General features: G+C 46.7%; 2 protein-coding genes across 4 annotated transcripts in view; one reads left to right on the top strand and one right to left on the bottom strand.

The window, feature by feature from the left end:
* MCPH1 (microcephalin 1) overlaps positions 1 to 27,559 on the bottom strand; it is a 230,244-nt gene that overhangs the window by 50,978 nt on the left and 151,707 nt on the right. The window lies entirely within an intron of this gene.
* The window catches only part of ANGPT2 (angiopoietin 2), a 54,014-nt gene continuing 49,829 nt past the window's right edge, over positions 23,375 to 27,559 (top strand). Inside the window, exon 1 of one of the 3 annotated variants that reach the window (XM_029226318.1) lies at positions 23,375 to 24,244. In XM_029226318.1, coding sequence (XP_029082151.1) covers positions 23,957 to 24,244 — 288 coding nt within the window. In that variant the 5' untranslated portion in view covers positions 23,375 to 23,956. The remainder of the gene's footprint in view (positions 24,245 to 27,559) is intronic. The other 2 variants (XM_029226317.1, XM_029226315.1) reach the window with 2 other exon arrangements.

Here is a 27,559-nt window from a genome sequence, read left to right as displayed (position 1 = left end):
CCACACTGAGCCATTCCACCCCGCAAACGATGGAGCCCTCCCTTGGGGCGGGTGTCCTCCTACCCGCAGGGAGCTGATCTTCCAACCACAAGGCTTGTGCTCCCAGGGACATTCTCATGAATGCAACTTTCTTTACAGAGTTCTCCTTTTCTAAACCGTTTTTTCTTTTCCTTTCTTTCATTTTTTTTTTTTTTTAAGTTTAAGTGAATTCAGCTCTTGCTCCAATAAAGGTTGCTGCCCTTTATAGACTGACAGCTTCGTGCTTGGCCCAAACCTCCTCCTGGCTCCCAAGTACACGGTTGGCCTGGGAGCTGCCGATACAGCCGTCTCCCCGTGGAGGTGAAGATGAGGGGCCCACATGCCTCCCCTGGTGGAGGCCAGTCTGCTCAGGACCGGCCCTGAGCTGGTCGGCACCCCCCTCACTGCCATGGACATGCCTCCTGCTCTGTCCCCCCATAGCCTCCCTCACTCAGCAAAGTGGAAATTCTTCCTTCACCTCTGTTTCCCAAAATGGCCAGACTTTGGGGAGCTTGAGACAGAATGGTTCAGAGATAACGCAGACGGCAGGGAGCCTGAACTCTGTGCACCTCTGTCCCCGGAAGGCCTTTGTCAAGTGGGCTAGACACACGTCAGTCAGAGGACGCTCACCTGCTCAGAGCTCACACTCGGCACAAGTTGCATCATCGGCTCAGGTGACAAAGCGAAGCATCCCCGCCGTATGCTCCTGGGGAAGGCTAACTCACAGCCCTCTGACTTGCCTGTATCTGGGTTCTCCAGACAGGAGTTCCACAAGCACTCGCCTTCTTTCTCATGGACCAAAGCTCCCTTGCAAGCAAAAATGCCTTCTTACAGAGAAGCCCTGGGTTCAGCCTTATCACTAGGGGATTTTTAAGACCGCAATGAACCACCCAAGTCCCAAGACTGCTATCCTCCTGAAAAATTACCAAGTGATAGGCAACCACACACAAACGTATGCCAAGAGTTGTAATCAGATTCCTAACAATCAAAAACCGGAAACGACCCAGAAGTCCATCAGTCACTAGATGGGAAACAAGTAACGCTGTGGATCTTGGGTGCAGTGGCGATCACACAACCGTGCGGCTGCCAGAAGTCGTCGACGAGGCCCTGGAAGTGGTGAATCGCACTGCGTGGAAGTCAGACCTCGATAAAGCTGGGAGAGAAGAAACCACGAGCTGAAACCACCGCCCAAATCTAAACCAGAAGGAGATCTTGTGATAGCAAAGTCGGAGGACGTCCAGCTGAAACCCCCCGTGGCCGAGGTAGAAGTCAGTTCAGAGGGTCCTGTATCTGCCAGACTCCAGTGAGTCATTTTTCCTCCCAGATTGTTTCATAAAAGAAAGGGGCACAGTACAGACTTCTGGTCTCCACAGCTCGGACCACCAGAGATGCTCAGGCCCACTCACACCCCATCCACACGTGTCATCGACAACCCAAACCAGTGGGAACCTGCACAGGTGTCCTGGCTCCTGGCTGATGAAGAGCGCTGGGTGTGCAGGTCCCGGCTCCCTGCTCCCGGAGCCCTGACTCTCGGGAGTATTTCCTTCAGATGGGGGTCACCACAAGGGGCTTCCAGCCAGGATGCCCGGGTCACGGGAGGCTGTGGGACAAAGGAGGTGCGCCACGGTAGGCAAAGCCAGTTATGGGGCTCGGAAGGCATGTTTCCAAACCCCTTATCTCTCAGCCCATCCTAAACAGCACTGCCAGACGAGCTCACTACTTTGTGCTCATGGCTTTTCCAAGGTCCTGCTGCCCCACAGACATGAACGGCCCGCATCTTCCTTCTCCAGATTTATCTCTGTCCCTAGGCCCATACTGGGGGGCTCATGGTTTCCTATCTCTACCCTGAACTTCTCTTCCTGTTCACCTTAATTCTGCGTTCTCTCCCAGAACACAAAACAAATTGTGTGCGTACTTCTAAACCCTAGGACTGGCACAGAGCAGACGCTCAGTAACTTTGCTCAGAAACTGGAGGTACCTTTGTGTTTTTCTTAAATTTGCCCTGCAACTCCCCTGGCATAATCGGTCATAAAGAATAAAATACAGACTGAGGTTTTCAGCCACCAGGCTTCATTTTATAAAGAGGAGAAAACAGCAGTGAACTGTAATTTCCCTCTCTTTTTATGGGCAGTACAGAAGAGGGACATGTAAATGTGCAGAAGAATCCACGCAGAATGCTGGGGGTGAAAGCGACACCTAAGGCCACAAATAAATTTCAATGAAAGAAGAAAAAAACGAGAGTGTTCTCTCGTATCGTAACACTGAGAAAGGCAACCTTGAGGTGGAGGGGAAGGGAAAGCTTCCAGGACTTTAGGGCTAAGATATCGTGATTACATGTCTTATTTACCTGAGGTGCAAACGTGGGTGGACGGAGGCCCTGTAAGGCCCCAAGCCAGAGGGGAGAGTGTCCGCGTGAGGGCGCGCCTCCGGCTGGGGGGGACCACAGTCAGATTCGACTTCCCGAAGCGTTCACCCAAAGGGCCTCATTTAAACAGGAAACCGGCGGGGCGACCGCAGGCCACGCTGCTGGGGGTAGGGGGGGGCACAGCCCGCCACGTCACACGCACTGTGTTTGCCCGGCGTCTGTGTGGTTAAACCCAGGCCTCCTTCCCCGTGGAGTCCCAGGCAGGGCAAAGACCCCTCTGTGCGTGGCCGAGAAGTCATTCATTTGCCACAGAGACATTGTGTACTAGTTCAGACATGCTAGAAAATACAGGTTCACCCCCAGTCCTCAAAACTGAACCGCTGGAGGGTCGTTCATGTCTATAACATACCTGTGCTGTCAAGAATGCTGGAAGTGGGGTGGGGTGATGGGGCATCTACTAATTCTTGGGACCCATTAATCAAATTTGCCAATTAGACTCCACAGGAACCTTTCTATATTCTAGCTGGGCTTTCAGACTCTTAGGCACTTCTGAGACTGTCCTCGGCTCCCTATTTGTTAATCAAAAGTGGGGTAACTGTGTAACTGGGGGACACAGTTTGACCCAACCTGCTGAGCGGGAGAACGTGTTTGCCTTCAGGGGCTGCCCAACGTAGCCACTTCTTGTCAGAATATGAGTGCATTTGGAAAATGCAAGCAGGACAGGACCATTTTATTGTAAAGTCACTACGAACTGCTTCGGGTATTGTCAAATGCTGGAAAAGACTAAGTGAAGCTGTAGCCAGCACTGAGAAATGCTTTGTAAGATAACCTTTAACAAAATTTCCTCCCCCAGTTATAATGGGTTAGAAGGAACTGTGTCCTAGCAGTAAGCTTATGGTAGATTTGGATGTATCAGTACAGGCAGACAAAAAGGCCCGGGATAAGTAGAGATTAAAATTAAAAAGCATTAGGCCGGTAAGAGTTCTTTTAACAACAATCTCCATCTGCTATGTCTCCTTTTAAATTAGTTGAAATATTTTTGTGGGTGACTTTGTTTGCACTAACTTCCAACTTTTTATGGTTCACTAAACCCTGGATTGTGATAGGAATACAAACATTTAGGAGGAGGAGGAATTCACATCGCAGATGAACTTGAGAGTTCCTTCCTACCAGAGGTTCCAAATCCGTAGTATTATTTTTAAAGTGTGTATTGATTCTGAATTCAATTTGTGATTTTAACGACAAATCCAACATGCAGATCTGAGGGTTTCAATTACAGACAAGCCTGGGAATTGGCAAGAGTTTCCAAGAAGTGACCGCGGCAGGAAGCCCAGGAGGGTTTGAAGGTGATCAGAGGCAGTGTATGGACAGCAAGTCTTGCAGGAAAACCAACGTATCCATTCGACTGGTGATAATTTCAAAGTAGAAACAAGTTTATACAATGAACCTCGAGAGCCACCAAAACAAAGTGCACCCACGTCAAGGTGGTAAAAACTCAAAATTTAGAACAGAAGGTACGTACAAAGTGCCAAAGAAGACGATGCTAAAAACAAGCAGACCAAGCAACCTGACAGCCACCTAGAGGAAACAGGACCTGGAGACACTGATGCTGTACGCATGGGCCTCTGGGGTCAGGTTGGCCTAGGGGCCTCTTCCACAGAGGAGCCCACCTCAGCAGACTCTATTTCTACGACGTAGGAAGGACCACTGCGTCCAGATGGCCTCACTCCTTCCTTTCTCACCCATTCCTAGCGTCTCCCAGCCGGCTTCCCGCTCTGCCTGCTCCTTGCAGGTCCTCTTCCAGGAACCGCCAAGTGCCTCACGCCCGTCCTTCACGCAGGTGTCTCACCTGAGATACCGGTGATCACACGCTACAAATCGGCACCTACCGCCACCATCTTCTATTCTTCTCACCAGCTTCTTTTTATTGTAAGGATTTAACATTCTGGACATCATATATGTATGTGTGTGTATTTTTTTTTTTTAACATCTTGATTGGAGTGTAATTGCTTTACAATGGTGTGTTAGTTTCTGCTTTATAACAAAGTGAATCAGTTATACGTATACATATATCCCCATATCTCCTCCCTCTTGCATCTCCCTGTCCCTCCCTATCCCACCCCTCTAGGTGGTCACAAAGCACCGAGCTGATCTCCCTGTGCTATGCGGCTGCTTCCCACTAGCTATCGATTTTACAGTTGTAGTGTATATATGTCCATGCCACTCACTTTGTGTGTGTATTTCTATTCGTTTATCTGTTCCGCTGCTCTAGTGTTAACACAACGCCCCAGGACGGCAGGGATTTCGTGTGTTTTGTTTATCGCTCTAGAACCAGTGCCCTGCGGGTGCATGTTCCACGTTCAGTACACATGCGTGCATGTTTGTGTGTACCAGTTAACACCCAAGGAAAATCTTCCATGGGACACTCTGTCAGTTGTCCTTGGCCTCAATCCTTTCTCCTTGAACCCTGCTCAACCAGTTTCCCGGGGGGGGGCCCAGTCATCAGCCGGCACTGTGCTAGGCAGGGCGGGGTGTGCAGAGGTGAAAGTAGCATTTTCCCTGAGGAGTTTTAGTTGAACTACACAGCCGGACCATATGGGCCCAAATGCCTGGCTGTGCCCGTGAGCGCAGCCCTTCAGAGGCGAGGGCGAGTTCTCCCCAAGGACTGTGACCCTGGAGAAGACTTCGTGGGAAAAAAGTAGAGCCTTGAGGGGTGGGACGGCTTTGGAAGCAGAGAATGACCTCATGTGGACAAATGCTCTAGAAGAAAGAGCAGTAGAGGAGCAAAGGCCGAGAGACGGGTGGGCCATGATTTCCTGGAAACACAGTGTTTGTGATGGGAAAGAAGTAGAGAATTAGAAGGCGGCAGGGCCCGGATGACAGGGACCCCGACCACGGGGTCCCTGGATGGGGAGAAGGCAGGGCATGGGCAGCATGGACATGGGGACAGAGGCGGGCATCAGAGTTGCGGCTCCTGTTTCTAGCGTGAGTTCACAGTATTCACTGCATTATTAAAAACAAACCAAGAATCCTAAAATCCAAAGATAAAGGAAGGCCGTGCACAGAGCAATGAAGTCAAGGACTGTGATTAATCCAACTCTGAGCATCGGCGGGTAAGTGAGTAAATACACACACAGATTGGTTATTTGCTTTGGAGTCAGACTTGGGTTTGAACTTAGCTCTGCAAGGTCGCTGAACTTCGCTAAGCTTCAGTTTCCTCAGCTGTTAAACGGGGCCCGGAAGAGTTATTATGAGGATTGAAAGACAGATCATGGAAGTAAAGTGGCTGAAAAACAACCAGTAACAGCATCTATGGAGCACCTTGTTACATACAAGGCATCACTCCAAGTGCTTTACATACTCAAAAAACCACAGCTGCCACGTATGCTTCCCGGCACACTGACGCTGGATCTGATGGTGGACGTGTCCGCACGGGACCCCCTCCCTCCCGCTCAGACCCCGTCCCGGCAATCACGGAGCCCAGGGCTGGAGGCTGCCCAAGGCCAGTGGGCGTCGGATCGGAGCCAATGCCGGCCAGGTACTAAACACTGAACCACACACAGTGAGGGTGTTTTCTTCCTGAACCTTCCTTTCCTGTAAGAATGTCTCGTAAGAACTGTTAGAACACGTTGCTCTGTTTTCACACGGGATCCTGATGTGTGTTACACGCTAATGATCAAAGAGAAAACCAAGGGAACGACGGGGAGTGATTGCTTTTATCCCTAAACTGTGCTCTTTTGGGTTCTATTCATGCGTTCTGTTCAATTGCCCTTCTTGGTCCCATGGTTACAAACAGTACCGGGTCATTAGATCTCAGGACAGCAAGTAAGTACTGTCGGCAACTGTATCGCCTCCTTAAAAACGAATGAAAGTAACGCAGCTATGGCCTGTGAGGGAATGACTATACTCACACTCAACGTACAAAAGTATCACACGTGCAGTTGTGCCACACTGGGTAGTGTCACGCCCTCTGGGGAAGTCACTTTGCCTTCCTGCATCCCTGTTTTCTATCTGCAAACGAGGGCTCTTTCTCAGTCTCTCTCCAGCTCTGGGATTCTTTCGATTTAATGTGATAAGGGGCCATAAGCTGAACCACGAAAGTGCCAGCCCTTGATACCAGTTCACGTTTGAATTATCGCGCGACTAACAGGGTGAAGTATTGGCGGGCATCGCGTCATTTCAGTAGGACAGGGGACCCTTTTCTGTGGTTGGCTGGTATCTGAGCACCCTTGTTTGCTGGGACAGCCCCCATCTCATGAGTCTTGGTGGGACGTAGGGCCGCCCGCCCACCGTGGAGTCTGAAGATGCCAGATTCTCACTTGCCCAGCTCACTTGGCTGCTAGGGTCCAGGTAACCAGCCAGACTGAGCCAAGTCGACCCACCCACCTAGGGGCTGGAATCTGATGCCAGTGACCCAGAGAAGCAGGCACGGGGCGAGGCCCTTAGCAGGGGCAGAACGACCCAGCTCGGAGTTGGTGCTGCTGGTTGACGCTGGCCGCACATCTGTGGCTCCTGCTTGGGTAGCGGGGAAGTGACACCTCCCCGGGCCAGTCCGCGTGGGAGCTGACTGTGGCTTCAGCTACACAGCCTCATTACTATTGTTATTATTTTTAGAACTACCCAGTATTTTTTCAAAACATTCCATTTTTACACAAAGCAGAAAGCATCAGTTTCCCTCACTTATAACGAAGAACCCTTTCGGCAACTGCTGGTGACGTGTGCTTTGGGGACATAAAGAGCTGTCGGGTACCCTTTGCTTATTTTGCTAAAACCATCCCATTATCTTATTTTCTCAGTCAGGATAATAGGCGAACCACTTGGCAAGGAGTGCTGAATTAAGAGGTGAATTTCACACTCACAGTAACAACAAAAGTATATATAAAGTGTCCAAAATCTACCTGTTAATTATATGCACAGCTCTTTTCATAAAGAAACCCAAGAGGAATATTTTACTTACTGCCAACGTTAGGACAGAGGGGTTTCAACACCTAAAGTCAGACCCATGGGCAGGCTGACTGCTGTCACGTGTCAAGGGGATGATCCAAGATGTCGCATTAATGAAGGCCATCTTTCTCTGATAATTAGATGGGGAATGGGCTGAGGAAGGGCTCTAATCTATGGACCAGACACGGCGCCCCATGTTATCAATGGCACTGAATTCTCCAGATCACTTTGCCGCTCATCCCATGGAACAGAGGCAGAGGGCAGGGGCTGCAGGTGGGTAAGACTGAGGCGGACAAGGGTCTGGAGGAAACGAAAGAGGTCCTTCTACCCTTGGAGGCAGCTCCATCTGGGGCAGGTCCTAGTGACTGAGGCATCCCCGGTCCACTAGAGTCTTGGAATTCTGTTGTGGTGTGAAACATCCCAGACCCATCACCCAACTCCCATGCTGGTTCTTGGAGGGCTGGCCCTCTGCTAGGATTCCTGGGACATTTCTGCTTAAAACCCATGGACTTGGCCCTGTGAAGTAGCTCCAGAAATAATCAAGTCTATGGGCCAGAGGGGCCAAACTCTACTCCTAACACCTAACCCACCTCAAATGAGCTAGAATTAGAATTTGAGCCATACGAGGCGTTATCTGTCTTTTCTGTTCATCTTCCCGGCTTCCTCTGAGAAGCCACACGTCTCCTCAGGCCCTGAAATGAGCCCAAGTTTGTCACACTGAGAACCTTTCAGATGGGTCTGTTTACCCTGAACTCTCCCTCTCTGTGGATGACAGAGCTTTTGAAATTGTTAGCGTCCCTGGGTTGCAGATGCCCAAAGTATATACATCTTGCATGCAGGGTTTTGGTTCCTGACTGAATTACATTAATTCTATTCTTTCTATTTTCTCCCACCTATATTGGCAGTTTGGTAGTAATGAACTAGTCTATTCTGGAAAAGAAGGGGAAAAACTCCCAATTACACGTGAGATTTTTAGATTGTGTTTATAAAATGATCCAGAAGTATTTTTCTCTTTTAATCGTTAAAGCACTTAATAATATTCTAAAAAAAAGGCCTAGAAAAGTTGGAAAGTAGCTCTTATGTTCTGAAAACAGTAATATTTTAAGCCCTAAACAAGCACATTATAGAAAGGGGTTTCCCAAAGTTTTATGCTTCAAGCCTTTTATTGTTTTCTCACTTTTCTTTTGCCAACTCAAATGTTGTTTAGAACTGATATTGGATAGCGAACAGCTGCAGGTCCTGGCTGAGTGTTTTCCTAGAAATACCACTTTGGGAAAGAATTTCCACCCTTTTCCCTCTCCCATGAGCCTTCAGAGTGGCTCAAACTTACTCTTCTCCAAGATCCCGGCCCAAAAGTTTATCAGGACAGTCGAGCGTCTGGAAGCAATGCCAGGGTGGTATCTTTAGCTGTTGGTGAAAGGAGAGGCCACTTCTGATGTACCCAGAAGGTGAGTGAGGGTCTCCCCAACACGGCAGGAAAACCCTCATTTCCAATTCAGAAATAGGAGATATTCTGCGTCTCATGGGAGGGTTCTCACGCAAAGGAGACCTTGGTGACACCCCATCTTGGGCTGGTTTGGCTTGTTTGTACAGCTACTTTGACAGCAGGTGGAAGACATAGATTCTGGACTAATTAGGCTCTGGATCACTTAGATCCTGCAAAGAAAATTCATGAGAGTCATCCTAAGCTCTTTCTAGACTATTAAGAGAATCGAGAATTCCTTAATTTGTGTGTTGTGTTTTTTTTTTCTTACAACTAGCAGTCTTTCGTATTTGTTGAATTGAATAAAAGGAAAAACATTGAAAAGTGATAGGATTATAATAATATTATTGTGTTTAGTCACCTACTAAACTGCAATTTTATAGCAGCTGTTGAAAAGAAGCTCTAGAAATGTTTTCAAACACATGGACACCAAGGGGGGAAAGAGGGGGGATGGTGGGATGCACTGGGAGATTGGGATTGACATGTATACACTAATATGTATAAAACAGATAATAAGAACCTGCTGTATAAACATAAAATAAAATTCAAATAAAAAATAGAAATGCTTCTTTTTAAAAAAAATAAATTTATTTATTTACTTTTGGCTGCTTTGGGTCTTCGTTGCTGCACACGGGCTTTCTCTAGTTGCAGCGAGCGGGGGCTACCCTTCGTTGCGGTGCGTGGGCTTCTTATTGCGGTGGCTTCTCTTCTTGCGGAGCACGGGCTCTAGGCGCGTGGGCTTCAGTAGTTGTGGCTTGCGGGCTTCAGTAATTGTGGCTCGCGGGCTCCAGAGTGCAGGCTCAGTAGCTGTGGCACATGGGCTTAGTTGCTCTGCGGCATGTGGGATCTTCCTGGACCGGGGCTCGAACCCATGTCCCCGGCATTGGCAGGCGGATTCTTAACCACTGTGTCACCAGGGAAGCCCAACAGAAATGTTTTGAACAGGGGCAGCAAGGTAAGCACATAGTCTTAAAAGTTATCCTGAAGGACAACACTTGCTTTTCGATGTTAGCTCTAGTACGTTTATTAGACACTCAGTCATGCTGTGTGCATTCAGAATCTGTGAATGTGCTTATTGGGGCCAATTTACTCTGTATCAGGTGCTGTGCATGTGATAATTTAATTCAATGTGGAGGTGTTTACCTGCAGTTTTAGAGACTTCATTCATATGCAACAGGCTCCAGAGGAAATGAGGTGATAGGACAGAGGTCCCACGAAAAAACTCCAGCGGGACCTCAGTTTAAAGAACAGAAGGCTGCAGATAAGGCGGCCATGGTGCAAGCACTGCAGATGGTCTGAGGGAAAGGCATCCAACTACTTAGAAAAGACTCAGCCCAAGGACTGGCACCAACCTCCCAGCATGCAGGCCGCCTCCCCTGCAACAGGACAGCAGGATGGCTGGGACGGAGGGGAGAATCCTGCACCTCGTCCAGAGTGGGATCCACTTGGCAGGACCCTCGGCTCGGTGGGGAGGGAGGCCTATCACAACAGGCAGCTGAGACAGAGAATCTGCAGGATGGGGGCGTGGCTCAGATCTCATCTTTATAGGCCGTTGTCTCTGGGCAGGTGTGGCTGGGGTGAATGCACAGACGCCATGTTGAAACAGCAGCAGCAACTGAGGAGGCGTGGCCTCGGGCGTCAACGAGTTCACGGTCAGTGCGGGTAATGAGCCATTGTCAAGGAGCCTCACTGTATCACCAGTGTGGACAGATAAGGGGCCTTCCTAAGGGCGGCATCCAACATTCTTCCTGCAGACTCGAGGGAGGATTCCTCTAGGAAGTGGCACTGGGCCTCCAGGAAGGAGGACAGCCTTACATAAGGGCGGATGCAATTAAAGAGCCTTAGGATTTCTAAGAAATTGTTTTACTGTTGCAAAATGAAGCTTTGCATGGTTACCACCATATTAAAATATCTGGGCTGCCTGGATTTTCCTCCCTGTTAGATTAAATAGCAAGCAAAACCACCAAATACTTAACAGTTTTTGGTGAAGGCTGCAAGGCAGCAACAGATTTTAATTCCCTTTCCGGTAATATTTTTTTGGGAGCTAGGGCAGGTGTAACTAAGTACCACAAACTGAGCGGCTTAAACAACCAAAACTTATTCTGTAACAGTTCTAGAGCCTGGAAGTCCAAGATCAAGGTGTCTGTCCCAGCTTCTGGTGGCGGCCGGCAACCTTTGGTGGTTCTTGGTGGGCAGAAGCATCACCCTGATTTCTGCTTTCATCTTCACATGGTGTTCTCCCCATGGATATGTCTGTCTCCAAATTTCCCCTTTTCATAAGGACACCAGTCGTATTAGATCAGGGCCTATCCTGCTCCGGTATGACCTCTTTTTATCTAATTACATTTCCAATGACCCTATTTCCAAATAAGGCCAGATTCAGAGATACCGAGAGTTAGAACTTCAGTCAATGAATTTTTCGGGGACACAATTCAACCATAACAAAGACTCTCAAAGCAGTGACAGATTTACAAAAACTTACATGCTACTAATTATACCTTGCAGATTTTTTAATTTCAATCACTTGCAACATCTCAATGACACTATGAAGTACCTTTTTACTGACCAGACTGGGCTTTCTTTATTTACTATCATTATCTATCTCTTCCAGAGCAGAAATCTAGAGAATAGCACAATATGCCAGAATCCACAGAACTGGCACCACTGAAACTCCAAGGGTCAAGGTGGAGGGAGGCTACTTAGCTATTTAATTTTATCTAGAAAAACCTAGACTGTTAAGATTTACGCAATTTACAAAGCTGTTCTTTTTCATTATTTTCATATACTACTTAATGTTAGTTAAGATTATTTAACAAAACTGGCACTAATATTGATCATGAAAACAGGTCTTGCTGCTTCCAGCCCAGATCACTCTCTGGGGCTTCAGACCTACGTGTACAATGGCAAAACTCCTCCTGGGTGTTACACAACCAATTAAAACTGGGATTGTACAAAGGTGTATCCGTCACCTCCCTGCCTGAGCTCTCATGTGTCACCAGGCAGCCAGCTGCCAGCATCATCCATCTCTTACTCCTTTATCCAGGCTTGTTATTATCCTCTTGGTCAGTCACTGGAATTTTTGAATCTGTAGCTTGGTGTCTCTCATCATTTAGGGACAATGTTTAGCCACTGTCCCTTCACATACCGTCTGCCCTGTTCTCTCTCTGTCCTCCTCCTAGAGTTTGGTTAGACCTTCTCACTCCATCCTTCAGGTCCCTCCCCTTCCTTCCTAGTCCCCATCTCCTTGTGACGCTGCTGTTCTCAGGAGACTTCTTTTGATTTATCTTTTAGCTCAGTGAGTCTCTCTTCATATGTGTCTAATGTTCTGTTAAACATGATCTTTGGGCTTCCCTGGTGGTGCGGTGGCTGGGAGTCCACCTGCCGATGCGGGGGACGTGGGTTCGTGCCCCGGTCCGGGAGGATCCCACATGCCGCGGAGCGGCTGGGCCTGTGAGCCATGGCCGCTGAGCTTGTGCATCCGGAGCCTGTGCTCCACAACGGGAGAGGCCACAGCAGTGAGAGGCCCGCATACCGCAAAAAAACAAAAAAAACCATGATCTTTGAATTTTAAATTTCAATTATTGTATTTTTTTCTTTAAGTTTCTTTTAAAATCTACAAGATTTTTTTTACTTTAGTTTTCTGCCTCTTTTAGGTGTTTACAAAATTTAATTTTATATCTTTAAGCATGGTGTTATGGGCTGAATTGGGACCCTCCAAAAGATATAAGTCCTAACTTCCAGCACCTCAGAATGTGACCTTGTTTGGAAACAGAACTGATGCAGATGTAACTAGTTAAGGTGAGGTCATAATGGCATAGGGTGGGGCCCTAGTCCAACCTGACTGGTGTCTTTACAGGAAGAGGGACACGTAAGGACACACAGACACATGCACAGGAGGACGTCATGTGGCGATGAAGGCAGAGAACGGAAGGGTGCAGCTGAAAGCTAAGGAATGCCGAAGATCGCCAGCAGACCACCAGAAGCCGGGAAGGGCAAGGAAGGACTCCCCTGACAGGCTTCAGAGGGAGCATGGCCCTGCCAACGCCCTCATTTCAGACTTCCAGCTTCCAGTACTGTGAGGTAATACATTCCTGTTGCTTTAGGCCTCCCAGCTTGTGGAATAGTCTGCCCACCATACCCACAGGTGGATGCAGACATCCACAGATTCAACCAGTTAAAAATATTCAGGCAATAAAAATTCAAGAAAGTTCGGATAAGCAAGAGTTGAATTTGTTGTGTACTGGGAACTGTTTATGTAGAATTTACACCGTATTCGGTAATATAAGGAATCTAGAGATGACTGAAAGTATACGGGAGGACGCGTGCAGGTTATGTTCAAACACTATGCTGCTTTATACAAGGGACTGGAGCGCACACAGATTGTGGTATCTGCAGCGGGTCCTGGGACCACTCTCCCGTGGATACCAAGGGATGACTGTATTTACGGCAGCCCTAAGAGACAAAGACAGTAAGGATCTTTATTTTATAAAATGCGGCCAACAGCTTCCAGTCACGAAGCTCTTGCCAGTCTCTTTTTGCTATTCTTTCTGCTGACGCTTGCTAGCGATACGTTTTCCTGTATGCTCATTTAGTCTGTCTACGAGTTGCTCATTTTCCTTGGGAGATTATCTGTAAGAATTTGAGACCTATGGTGAAGGTGCATTCTTTTAGAAAGGATTCACATTTGCCATGGAACTGGGAGACGGGGAGGAGTTAACAGCACCAGCTGGGGACCACTTTAGAAAAATCCTCCAGGGCTGCAGGTTCTTTCTGACCATCTCATTTTTACTGTGAAACTAAAAGGGTGAGCTCGTGGCTACAATCCCCAGGGGCGGTCCCCCGCCCCCAACCCCGTTCTATTTAACATCAGGTCCGCCTCTGTTCTGTTTTCTTGCATTCTTTGCAGAGGTGGGGTGGACAGGTTTACTCCTGCTTCCCCGGGTGCTGCCGGTGGAGTCCTCTGGGGTCTCAGGGTTATGGAAGGAAGTCTCTCAGACTCTCCACCATGTAGGGCCCTGGCCTCTGGCTCCTCCCCCCACCCACTGAGGCCCGGGTTTGCCAGCTGTTTACCATCCCACTTGATGCACTTGGTTCCTGCCTCCACTTAAATTCAAGCCTGATGTCTTTTTATCATCTTATCATTACACTGATGCTGTTAAAGTGATTTTGAAATTATTTTACCCAGAATTTTTAGTTAAGTGGAAGAATCAACCCCAACACCAGACCAACCCCATCACTGGAACCTGCATGGCCAGTCAACCTGGTGCCGCTGACTCTCCCTCTCACACACCCTTGGCCCTGGGCTGATGTTCTAGTTCAGGCACCTGAGTCACCACGTAGTTTCTCCCCAGGTCTCCCTCCAACCTCACTCTGCACGGCTCTCCAGGGGCCTCTCAATAGCAGGCTAGTCTACTCGCTCGGGGGAAAGTCCAAATGCCTAAGCAGATGCTTTGGAGCTAGTTCCCGTGGGGTCTCCAGGGCTCCTGCCTCCCCTGGCTCTCTGCTGAATTGCAGATTGAATTTCCCATCCGTTCCATGGTCTCCTATTTACTGCACTAGCTTTCCACTGCCTGGAATGTAATTTCCCTCACTTCTAGTCTCTTTATTTTGAGGGAGGGACGAGAAGGCTCTTTTTAAATAAGTGAGGCATTTAGGTCTAGACAATCACTGAAAGTAGTTCTGGCTGTTCACTCCATCCAGGAGCCTTCCCCATGGGGCACTCTTGCCCGGTACCACCCAGGATCACCACGGAGGTGTCACGGCACTGTCCCTGCGTATTGGGAAGTAGATCTACCTCATTAAGACTCTACCAACTTGCTAAGAACAGGGTCAGGTCTCTACCCTCATCCTTTACAGAGATGGACAGCACAGACCTCTACTTCTTCTACTGTTGGAATGGTATGGCTTCACTCATTTGGGTAGCAACCTGATCACCAGATGATAGAGAAACAGCTTCTGGCTCTGTGTGTGCTAAACAAATGCTTACAAGTATTTTTCACTGAGCGTGTGTGTGTGTGTGTGTGTGTGTGTGTGTGTACGTGTGCGTGCATGCACAGTAGGTGTTTAACGTCTGGTGTGGTCTTCTTTTTCGCTAAAATTATAATGAAAGCATGCAGGGTTGTGTATTATCAGTATTGCTACTGATTTATGTCCTAACTTGCCTATCATTTGTATTAATGACTTTAATAACAACATGGATAATTTTGCCTGTTACCTGTTATGAGGCCAGCAGAGGGAGCAGGTGAGTAGTACAAGCAGATTTGATGTGTATTTTATAGGTATTATCTCTAGCAGCTTTTTGTTAATTTTTATTGCAGTCAAGCAAGACTTTCTGACCTATAAATTAAAAAGGTCACTGAAAGATACATCAGGATTTTGGGGAAAGGTAAATAATATATATATTTTTTTCTGTAAATATTCTACTAGAATAGTTTTAGGGCTTTAAAAACTATTGTTGAAATTATTTTTCTTGAGGGAAACAGATGCCAGGAACTAGGTATCTTAATCCTGCTATAAATGTCCTCTCTTCACAGGCTTTGTACAGCTTACTTCCTTTCATTTTTTCTTTTGTATCAGTCTTTCTTTGAATTTAGACCCCTTCCTTAAAATGAAACACTTTGGAAAGTACAGTTCATTATTAAAGGAGTACCAAAGAAATTGCTTGAGATAGGGGTTAAGAGGAAAAAGTAGAGCATATACATATGAGATTATTAGGAAAGACTTAAATCATCCGGTAGATACCATAATTAGATTCACGGAGGAACAAGAATGGCGGGGAGTATTTTTATACACTTGAATGCAAACATCACTTCCTTTTATGCATAACTATTTCTTATAATTCTTCAAAAATGTCTTTTAGGAAAAAAAAATGACTGTTAGCACAAATAACTCCATAATCAAGCCTAATTTCCCACAGGAAGATCTTTTATATCAAGTCAGTTAGACAGACAGGAATACCAAAAGGGGGTCATGTGCTTTTACTTTTTTTTACTTCTTTGACATAAGCAATTTTATTTATGTTAACCTATAACCAAGAGAGATAATATATCTTAATGGAAATAACACACATGACATTTTTATCTCTCTTATTTTAAAAGGTTTCTCAATAATTAAGATAAAATTTTTATAAATTTAGATTACACAAAGATTAATCTAGATGGCATTAGGCCACTTTCAAGAGAAAATTCATTCTGAGAGGAATTTGGATGGTTCTTTAGTAGAATGGTTATAACAAAGAGACTAGACACATTTTTCACAAGCAGCAGGATTTGAATTCTCTACAACTTTGCTGAAATGAATTTAGGAACATTTAATATAAAATTACAACTCATAAGCCCAGCTCAAAATCTCTGATGACTCACACAATAGTGTTAGTCAAAGGAAAGATATTATTGACTTTTCGTTGGTCATGGGCAAAACAGTAATCACTGACATCAATCCACTGAAAGGGAATGTTTAGCATTTTTTTTTCTGTGTACGGGCAGAAAACAGGACACAGAATTACTGGCAAAAATATTATCAGGCTAATGCACTCATCTATTGTTTTAGAATTTCATCCACTGCCTTTTTAAAGTTATGACTTGTATCTTGACCTTTTAGGCATTTTTTTGATGGAAAGATAAAATATTCCACAAAAATATTGGATGAAAATATTTAAAAATCAAACGGCATTTACGATAACTTCATGTTACCACGAGAAATATATAAACTAAAATATTCCTAAAAATTCAGGGAATTCATGATGAAATCTTAAAGAAAAATAGTAACTTGGATATTTCCCAAGTTTCTAGCAAATAAAAAGAGTTTTGGCTTGTCAAAGTCCTTAAGGTTACATATTGTACACAATGTGGCTTTACAAAACAAACTTTCTTGAGCAGATGCTGTGCTGGTTCATGGCCGTACAAACTGTAAAAGATTCAGGAATCTTTTAGGTTTCCTTTAAAAAAACAAAACAAGACAAAACTGTCTTCTCTAAATGTCTTTCAGACATAATGTCACAATAAACACTCAGATAAGTTAGAATGAATATTTGGTACCTTTTTAATTAAACTAACCTAAATAAGAATGACAGCCAATAACCTAAATAAGAATGACAAATAAAGATTTTTCTCCATATTAACTCTGATTCTTCCATCAGTACTAACCCCTGACACGTAGATTTCTATGGTTCCCTGTCAAACAGAAGTTACGCAGCTGCGAGAAGGAAGATAATTGTCCCAGATAAGGCGATGGTATCTAGGCCTCTGCCCTTTACTGCCCGGCACTTACTCTGTCTGCTCCGAGAATGAAAGCACGAGGGTCATGCAGGGGAAATGGCTGTTTCCCAGGAAAGGAAATTGCCTGAAAACACATCTGGCAAAGGCTTTTTCTCCTCCTCTGGCAGGCAGACACTTATTTTAACAAAATATACATTTCCTCACCTCCTGTAAAGGTGAATTCTATGGAGCCAATGCCCTATTCTAAGTGGACGACAATTTTCCTCTAAATAGAACGGGCCAGCTATTTTACAGCAAACGCTATGTGTGTTTAATTGCAACTAGCACAGGGAACTGTGCTAAACTAGGCATCATACTTCATTTCAGAAACTATGTATTCTCAGAGGTATATCACACTCTTGTAGCCAGCTACAACAGATGAAATTAAAGAGGCAAAGAAAGAAAAAAACTGTCAACGCCAGAAAATCAGAAAGGTGGCAAGAATGGATATATAAAGCACAACTAATGCAGTCAGACAGGAGGCTGGATTTCCAGAGATTCCGTCCTCAGGGAGCTCAATCTGACTTCAAGTCTGCATTGCTGTGTGCACTTCTGAGCGGACTATCCCGCTCACAGATGCCACGGGTCCAGGATACCGAAGCGGGCATGTGGTGGCCCAGCTCAAGTGACCAAAGGCCACCAAAGGTCTGGCAGTGAAATGGGTTCTGTCTCCGGGGTGTGTGTTTGGGCAGCACAAAGGCGACAGCCAGCATCTCCAAAGGTTGATCTTTGCCATGGTAAAAGCGGGGTAAAGAAACCCATTGCTTTAAATTCTCCTTAAATCCATGAATGTAAAAGAAAGGCACAAGCAAGTCTGACGGAATCCTTGTCATCTTGCCTCACGGAGCCGTGGTTTCCACGTCCATCGTAGGGGCAAGGTTTACCTTCCACGGCTACACGTGTGTGTGTTGATATTTACGCTTTTACTCTTTTTCCTGTTTTTACAGTAACTTTAAGGGGCTTTCTCTTTGGTACTGTTTTCAAATCCCACGGCTGGGGATTCTCCTTTGCAGCCCGCCAGACTCAGGGTTTAATATCGGTTCCACACGGTCAGTAGCTCTGGGGAGAGGCCGCACCAAAGCTTCTGCAAAACGGCTCCAGACGCCACCTGCGGTTCTTCAGGTTCAGTTCGACTAACATCAGAATGTAGTGGAAAGGGCTCTTCTGTGAATCACCACGGAGGGAGCCTGCTTTCGGAAGCTGAAATACTCATTTTTTCCTTTTCCTTTCCCCTTCCCCTCTTCCTTCCTCCCTCCCTCCTTTGCCTTTCTTTCCTTTTCGCCCATTGTGGCTGCTGCTTCTTCAGCTCTCATTCATTGCTGCCCACAGTTCGGAAAAAAAAAAAAAAAAAAAAGTAGCAAGAATAACTTCTTCTTTAGCAACAATTTTATGTCCAGTGAACTTCCTAATGGTTTCCCCGTGCACGGCACACTAAGTTGTAAACATGTTGATCTAATTTAGCCAGTTTTAAAGAGGCCGGAACAGGGAGGCAGATGAGTGAGATGCCTCTAAACCCCCACCAGCCCCAGCCTGCCAGAGGCCTGGAGCCCCAAGTAGCCCGACGGTCTGAAAACAGCCAAAACCCAAGAGCGCCCCAGCCTCACTTCGTGGGGTATTTTGGCACTGAGGGCTCCTCCTACATCAACGCAGCACTTTCCAGAACTTAAGCCCGTGCCGGCCCTAGAGCTGGCCCCAATCACTGTCTCCAAGGCCTGCGGCCAGTGGTGACAGGACGGCGGTCACTGCGCTGCGTGATGGTGACCGGGCAGGTGTGAGACCGAGTCCGGGGACGTGCCCAGATGCGATGCAGAAAGACCCTGGCACAGAACGTCAATAGATGCGGGAGACCAGCGTGCCTCTCCAAGGACGCCTGAGTGGCGACTCCGTATTTTCCAATTAGCTACGGGCTTTCAACGGGGACAGCTGCCACTATGCCGGCTCCTCAGAAGGCAGGAACGCCCTCAGCCCCGCCTCCCCGGGCCAGCCGGTCCACCTGCGTCGCTTCCTTCGTCCAGCCGTAGACGTATTCCGGTAGATACTGAGTATTAAACTGGCTCCCTGGAAAGAGCAGAAGCCACGCAGGCCTCCCCAAATCCTGTTCGGTGCTCCACGCCTTGGGGGCTGCCCCACTTTGCACTGCTTTACAGTTGGCACCATATCTTGGTTTCTGGTTTCCAGGGCCACCCTTACACAGAGAGAGCCTCACAGGTGGCTCTGGGTGACCTGGAGCCTCCGGAAGGTTGGGGTCAGTTGGATGCCGTGATCCAGACAGAAGTGGATGCATGTCAACATCTGACCTACATTTTTGGGGCCATGACCAGTGGGAGATGCTTGGGCTTTCGCCACACGTTAAGCCTTCTGTTCAACAGGGCACTGAAGCAGAGGGGTCTTCGTCAAAGTCCTCTGTAAGGCTGACCTCTTTCTTTCCGGGAACAGGGTCACGTGGTCTTTTTGGTGCCATCAAATGAAGATTTACCTCACGATGGCAAAGCGTAAAAGGAGAACTTGAGGCCGTGCGTGCTAAGGTGATTAAATGGGAGCCTCCGAAATTTCAGCTGATGACATACAGTACGGGGGAGAAAACAAACGTTATTAAGAAAATAAACAGCACCACACACAGCTGTTCGGCAGAGCTGTTTGGACAAAAAAAATAAAAAATTGGTTGGGCAGGAAGGCAGCTTTGGGGAAGGCTGTGATAATATTTCTCGTTTTATAGCCCCATCTGCCTTTAGCGGTCCTGTCAGCAAGTCACTGAACGAAACTCAAGATTCTCTTTGAAACTGAACAGCTCTGAGAACCACAGTCGAGGCTGTGTTTAGCCTCCATCCCTAGGCCTGGATGGAAGTAGCCTGCAGCTGCTGGTTGCCTGGTGCTTAGGAAACAAACAAGTATGGGGGGCGGGTCCGTAACCGAGGTGGGGCGGTCTTCCCGCCAGTCTGCCCTCAGAGCCCCCGCTCTGCCCCCGTCTGGGGTCTCCCGCTGGTTCTCCCACGTTGGCCACAGCGGACTGGCGCATCTCCTCTATGCTTCCTCAGTGACGCCTCGTTCCGGCCCCGTGCCCAGCCCTGACTACGGAAGGCATCGGCTTGTGCTTTGGGGCCCTGCCCACGCTGGCCCTGCACAGGTGGGATGTGTACCCTGGGGTCAGTTCTCCTAGTGCATCTGCCTCGTCTTACAGTTTAGATCCAGATTCGAAGTGGCACCGTCTTTGTGGTCAAACGTTCCTGCCCCTTCCCTAAGTCCCTTTTCCTTGGCCTGTCTCACACTCCTCAACTCTTGAAGAAGCTGGGCGGTGCTCGAGACATGGGAGACTCCCTGTTTACACCGGCTGTGCCTTGAGAGTGGCCTTGCAACCATGTCACAGCCCCTGGCGACTCCCTCTGGTTGGCCGACTACAGCCCGTGGTCCCTTTGGAACGGCCAGTGAGCTAAGAATGGTTTTCGCATTTTTAAAAGGCTGACAAAAATCCAGACACTATTTCATGATGTCAAAATTATAATAAATTCAAATTTCAGTGTCCACGAATAAAACTTTGTTGGAACACAGCCACCTCCCATCGTCTGTGGATTGTCTCCAGCTGCTTTTACGCTATGACGGCAGACTCGAGTCGTCGTGACAGAGCCCGTGTGGCCCGCAAACCTGAAATATTTACTATCTGACCCTTTACAGAGAACGTTTGCCAAGCCCTGGTCTAGCTAGAGCCTCCCCCCAACTCCTAGGTAAGAATTCCCATTTAGGGGCTTCCCTGGTGGCGCAGTGGTTGAGAATCTGCCTGCTAATGCAGGGGACACGGGTTCAAGCCCTGGTCTGGGAGGATCCCACATGCCTCGGAGCAACTAGGCCCGTGGGCCACAACTACTGAGCCTGCGCGTCTGGAGCCTGTGCTCCTCAACAAGAGAGGCCGCAATAGTGAGAGGCCGGCACACCGCGAAGAAGAGTGGCCCCCGCTTGCCACAAATGGAGATAGCCCTCGCACAGAAACGAAGACCCAACACAGCAAAAATAAATTAATTAATAAACTCCTACCCCCAACACACACACAAAAAAATCCTATTACAAATCTGGAAAGAATAAATCATCACATTTAGCACACAGATTATCCAGTGTCTATTAGTAGAGTATTTAAAAAAAAAAAAAAGAATTCCCATTTAGGTGCCTCCAAAGAGCACTGCTCACCACACGTCTGGCCTTGAGAGGATGGGCAAGGAACATCCTAGCCAACTGGCTGCAGGACCAGTGCCCTTGGAGGCGATGCTGCCTTCCTGCGGGGTGTTCTCACCACAGCCCGTTGGTGAGGGGGTCTCCCTCCCTCTATTTGCTTATCTATGTCTGACACTCTGTCATGTTCCCCAGTACCCAGAAGACAAGGAGCATTTGTGGTACACGCTCTTCCTGTGGCTTCTTTTTAAACCACCATATCTGCCCGGATGATTTTTATCTGACGGATGATTTTTAAAACCACATATGCAATACTAATGCCTAATACTATGCGCTTTCAAACGAGGAAGAAACTTAGAAGAAAAAAGGTGCACCCCATGTTTCTGCTTCATGTTCAGCCAGAGAGTAACACAGTTATAATATCGGATGGCGCAAGAGCTGATTTTCATTTAATGGGAGGTGCTGATAAAGAAAGGAAAGTAGTATTCCTAAGTAACATGCATTATTCCACATCATTATAACTCTAAAGGTGCTACTGAGAAAGAATCATCTCATTTCACAAGTAGGGACATTGAGGCTTAGAGAAGTTAAGCATTTGCTTCAGATCTCAGTGAATCAGGGTTCTAACACTGGTCCCGTCTTCAAATCCTACATGCGTCCGCCTACAGTTAGCAGTCTGAATGAGTATATCTTCTTCAATTCGTTCCTTTAGTGGAAACCATGTGCCAGAATCAGGTTCTAGCTTTCCTGAGCCACTGAGCCCTTTGAGAGTCTGGGGAAGTCTACAAACCCCTTCTCAGAAAATGACACGGGCTGTTTTATTTGGAGATTAAATAACAGGATCTTGGGATAGATCAAATGACAATGTAGTGCTGAGTGCACGTAATAGCTTGAGATATCGTAATAAAAACATCTGCAGTTCCTATTTGTGAGAAAGCCATAGCTATTGACCACTGTTGTTTCTGACCTATTCACAGCTAAAAGAAGGGCTATATTTCAGTGAGACTTCAGTGAAAAATAAAGATGTCTTTTCCTGTCAAAGTTCGTGGACCCCAAGAATTCTGTCCGGGGACCTTGGGTCAAGAACCCGTGCTCTGGAGGTAACCTCGGAGCCAGGCCGTGCACAGGAGGGACGTTTTTAAAGGTACAATTATTAGGTCTCTTGAAACAATTCACTATACAAATCTCAGTCATCCAAGAATTAAAATCATAAAGTCCCCTGAAATCTGATCTTGCACGATTAGACTGACCCTGGATTTATGGATGGATGAGGTCCATCAGGTCAGTGCTGAACAGGCTGCCGCTGCCTGGAGAGAAACCTTGTGCACTGAGGCGTTAAGAGACCACCGCAAGGGCTCCAAGCCGTCCCCCCGCCCCCGCCCCCGCCGGCGGCCTCCTTGCACAAGCTGGCTGGTGAGTAAGCACACTGTCAATCTTTGAAGCGTTAAGCTTTAGCCATTGAAGGAAGTACCCTGGAGGGTTTATGGAGCCACAGAATTGAAACAGAAAAATCTTGGGAGTTACTGCAACCCTTGAATTTGACAGATGAGGACGTTATAGCTTAACTGAAAAGAAGTGATTCGCCTGAGTCCAACGCTGAGCGGGACTGATGTAACTGATCCTGGATAATGTGTTACAAAATGACGGGATTTGAGCAAATCCTGACCTAAGGAAGGAGAAGTTCAGGTATGCCTCTCTCAGCCTCCTCTTATTTAAATTCTGATTTCTCTGTGGATTATAATTTAGCGGGCCATTGATCAGTCCAGTATATTTTAAGTTTACTTTGAATACTGAAGTGGATATTTTGCTTAAAAGATGAAATGTCAGAGCTCAGAAACTGACTTTCCTAACACGATTTAATAAAGCGAGAGGTTGCTATCCCACTGTTTTAAGATGAGTTTTGCATACTTGGCTAATGGTTCACAAATCAAGTAATACCAACGAAACTGTTCTCCCTATGAAAAGGCAAAGCGTTTACCAGAGCGAGACCTCTTCCTCTTTGTTTGTAATAACAAAAATAAACCAAAGTCCTGACATATTTGTAGTATTTTTATTCCTAAAGGAAAAAACAGGAACTTTCATTGTACTTTAAAGTTATTGCCCCAGATATTTTACCAGCTTAGCACTGTGAAATCAGTTTCAGACACAAGAGACCGACAAGCTCTCTCTAGGAAATACTCAATTAGGGTGGTGCCTCTGAAATACCCAGGGGTCGTGTAACTGATCGCTTTTTCCCAGAGGGTTTCTGCAGCATACAATCCTGGCTGGACAGTACACATCATGCAGAGATTTTTCCTGTGGCCTGGCTAGTGACCCCCCTACAGGAAGATAACGGACAAGCCGGGAGGGCGGAGCAGCCAGCTACACATGTCTGGCTGCTGTTATCAACTTATCATATAAGGAAAGGAAAGTGATTGATTTGGATCCTGACACCGCAGAATCTGGGGGAAGAGAGACAAAGGAGCATTGAGGCTGATCCGTAAGGCGAATGCAGCCCTCACGAGGGAGGATTATTCTTCCTCCTGCGATCTGACAGTTGGCTGCGGGACCGGGGAGAAGACGGCACTAGAAATCAAGGTCACTGCTGGGAAAGGAGGGAAGAGGAGACTTTCACTGATGGACCCTGAGCCATGGCCGCAGAGCCCCGTGTCTGAGAGGGCAGCTTAGCGCCCGGGAGTCTCATGCGCCTTGAAGTTTGCTGAGCTGGTGGTTTATTACCCACAGAAAGAAAGAATGTGGCAGCTTGTTTTCTTTACTCTGAGCTGTGATCTGCTCTTAGCCGCAGCCTATAGCAACTTTCGGAAGAGCATGGACAGCATCGGGAAGAGGCAGTATCAGGTTCAGCACGGCTCCTGCAGCTACACGTTCCTCCTGCCGGAGATGGACAACTGCCGCTCGCCCTCCAGCGCCTACGTGCCCAACGCCGTGCAGCGGGATGCGCCGCTCGACTACGACGACTCCGTGCAGAGGCTCCAGCTGCTGGAGAACATCATGGAGAACAACACCCAGTGGCTCATGAAGGTAGGGAGCCACCACTCCCTCGTGCACAGCTCCGACCGGCTCGGGCTGAGCAACCAGCCTGGCGGGGTGGGAAGGGGGGCGATGAGCTTGGGAGAGAGCTGGTGGCTGACGCCTCTGAATGAGCTGCCACTTGCTGTAGTCTGTCCTGCCGCGTAAAGTGGTCGGGGGTGAAAAGTGACAAGGATTACTGGAAGGGAGTGCCAGGATCAATGGAGGGAAGTCTCTAAAGTCGGGAATCCTTATGCACAGAGGAAGCGCACTTCTCTGCACAACGTGTAGGCTGTTTTGTTTGTGCAAGTACTTTCAACTCGGTGATATCCTTTACCAGGGACGTTATAGAACCGGTTGCAGGCACGGGAGGGAAGCTGTGAGCAAGGGCAGAGACGGAGCCAGGAAAAACGTGACAATCACGTTAGTTACTGATCCATAACGGATGGAGTGAAGTGCTTTACCAATTTCCTGAATTTATTTACTAAAATAGGTTGGGGCTCTTGGTAAACAAGAGGAAATTAAATAAAGCAGACCTTCCATCTCTCAGAACCCGGGGGGCTTTATCCCGAGGGTTTGTCATTTGTCGGTAGGGGTGGGTTTTCCAGGCGTCTGAGGGGATTGGGCGCTGCGGCCCCTTCAGTTCCACCACGGGCTTATGAAGGTGACCCCTCGTGGGGCAGGCGTGCAGGGCATTTTGCTGCAGTTATGCCGTGACAAGACGGTCGTGTTCGCGGGGTTACCACGATCCCACTGTTTCAGGCTTTTTATAGAGAGTTTAACTCAAATAGGACACTGAAAGCTCAGTTTTGCTTTTACAAGCCATCGTTTTCACATGTAAAGCTATTTATACAAACCCCCAAATCACCCTGGAATTTTGCTTGATGTGGACTCGATATATTCTGCAGGAGGTTTAGACAAATTGCAATAAATAGATTAATCATTAACTATTACAATGACATCACATCACAGAGCTTACACAGCAGAGAACGTGACGGTTTAAAGCCATATGGGAACTTTAACAACAAGCTGATTCCCCTCATTCAAAACTTTGCCCCTGTCTTTCATTTCACCATAAACCTTCTGTCAGGACACCTTATCTTACTCTCAGAATAGATCTTGGCTCCGAATCTGTGTTTCTCATTAGCTCTCCTACCTTCAGAGAGGAAATGACCAAGTTATTACTCTGGTCCTGAGCTGAGATGAATGAAAGCCCTCGGCACTGCATTCAGTATAACAAGAGGGGTCGCTTCAAATCAAAGAACAGAAAACAACAAATGCGCATCAAAAAGACTCACCCTGTAATATGAAACTCATCAGTCGTATCTATAAGCACTATCCCTTCTGAGCAAATTCTCCAGTAATTTCTTTCTTTTCCTAAGAAGTCCCCTGTGGTGCTTTTAAAAATCTCCTAAAATTCATAGATGTGCAAATAATATTGTTAAACTTAAAAAGTATGCAGCAACACAGGTTCGAATATTTGGAAGACAAACCGTATCCTCAACAGCTGCTCACTCTGACTTCCCATTTCTCCCTGAGTTGTCATGCCCCCCATGGCACGGTTAATGCCAGGGCTGACGGCCACGGTGAGAGATGGAAGACACGTCATTCGTAGTAAACATTCTAATCTGCCCGACTGGTAAGTCGTCTCGTAAAATAAACGGTCGAGGAACATAGAAGAATGTTTTGCCAAATCAAGACCGCTAAATTGTATTTGCTTAATGAAGCCCACATTAGGTATACCTGAAACTCCATATACAGAGCTCGTATTTCTTTCCTAGATAAATAACCCCCTTCTTTTCGATCTCTGAGACGCTGTTTAAAGAAGGAAAAGGACAAGGAATTCTACATGAGGTGACCAACATTTTTTCCTTTCCAGGTTCAATCAGTAAATATTTGAACAGTAGCACAATGGTATTTCTGAATTCTTTCTTTAGCCATCTAGCTAAAAGGCACCAAGAATGACTTCATGTTTATCTCTTCACGGGCTTAGCACCTGTCCTGGGGGCCTCTTGGGAAACGTGCACCTGAGAAAGTCAGTTTGTGCTCTCACTTGGCTTACTGGCCTCTGGTTTGGGAATGAAAGCAAAAAAGCAAACATGAAACCCACCTAAAGTGATTGAATGTAACCTCTCTGCTTGTTTTTTATCCCTGTGTTTTGTCACCTGTGATAATAAACACTGCTTTTCTCATAAGGGAGAAAATAATATATAATGGGATGATAGATAAGCCACAATGATCAACATCACAATCAAACCTCTATTGATAGATTATGACAGAAAGAAAAAGCACCATTCTGTGTTTTGCATATTTCCTTTTCTTTAGGGCTGCTTTTTATGATTCCGTATTTCCTTTCTCTCCCTGATCAACACTAAAAATGGGAGGGGAAAAAAAAACACAAAACACTTTTAAGGTTTTAAGAAAACTTGTCAAGAAGGAAAATAAGACCAAGTTTCTGGTTAACCTCAGGGTAGATGAGACGCATTTCAGCGTCTCAGTGGTTAGCATCCGTCAGGAGCCTGGACTAAGAAAGCTGTTTCGCACATCATCAAAAGATGCCACTCTGCCCCTTTAGTCTGCCAGGCAGAGGAAGTGTCAGAATTCTGAATGAGCGCAGAGGGACATGAATGGAGCATCACGGGGAAAGCTCACTTTCTGGTTAGCGGTTAAACAAGGACAAGATAAATCGTGATAGTTAGGACACCAAATACACCACAATGACCTATAAAACACTATAGGTCACATTCCCTTGCCAATCCTGCAACTATTCCAAACCTCTGCCCCCGTGACAGTAAACACACTTTATTAAAACTGACAAATAACTTAGCAAAATGGATTGTATCTTGCTAGGAGACCAGATTTTTTTTTTCCCCCGATAAGAAGAAACAGGGAAAGGAAATAAACAGTTATTTCACATTGATGAATACTTTAAAGTTATCAACAACTGCGAAGTCTATTGTGCTTTAAAACAGTGTTTTGAAAAATAAAGCTAATGCCTGTTAAGTGGATGTAAACATTTCCTCGTAATCCTACTTATTTTTTTTTTAACGACAGAAGCACAGGCTGGGAGCTGTAAACCTGAATTGAGATCCTTTACTTTCTTTAAAATTAATACTATATCCTTTTAATAAAGTAGGAGAAGCATTCATCAGCTGATGTATAGGGAACAATCCAGTTTTGCTCCTAAAAACAAAACTGTTGTCAATGGGAAAAACTGATGGTGAGAAGCTCAGATGAACTCAGACTGTCAGCCCCTTCCCTACCCCTGCCAGGGACTGATTGTGTGTGTGTGTGTGTGTGTGTGTGTGTGTGTGTGTGTGTGTGTGT

The sequence above is a fragment of the Monodon monoceros genome, unplaced genomic scaffold (genome assembly GCF_005190385.1).
Source record: "Monodon monoceros isolate NGI ecotype Baffin Bay Population unplaced genomic scaffold, NGI_Narwhal_1 Super_Scaffold_17, whole genome shotgun sequence".
NCBI classification, from domain to species: Eukaryota; Metazoa; Chordata; class Mammalia; order Artiodactyla; family Monodontidae; genus Monodon; species Monodon monoceros.
Note: the sequence above shows the minus strand (reverse complement) of the source record. Positions and strands in the feature narration are given on the sequence as shown.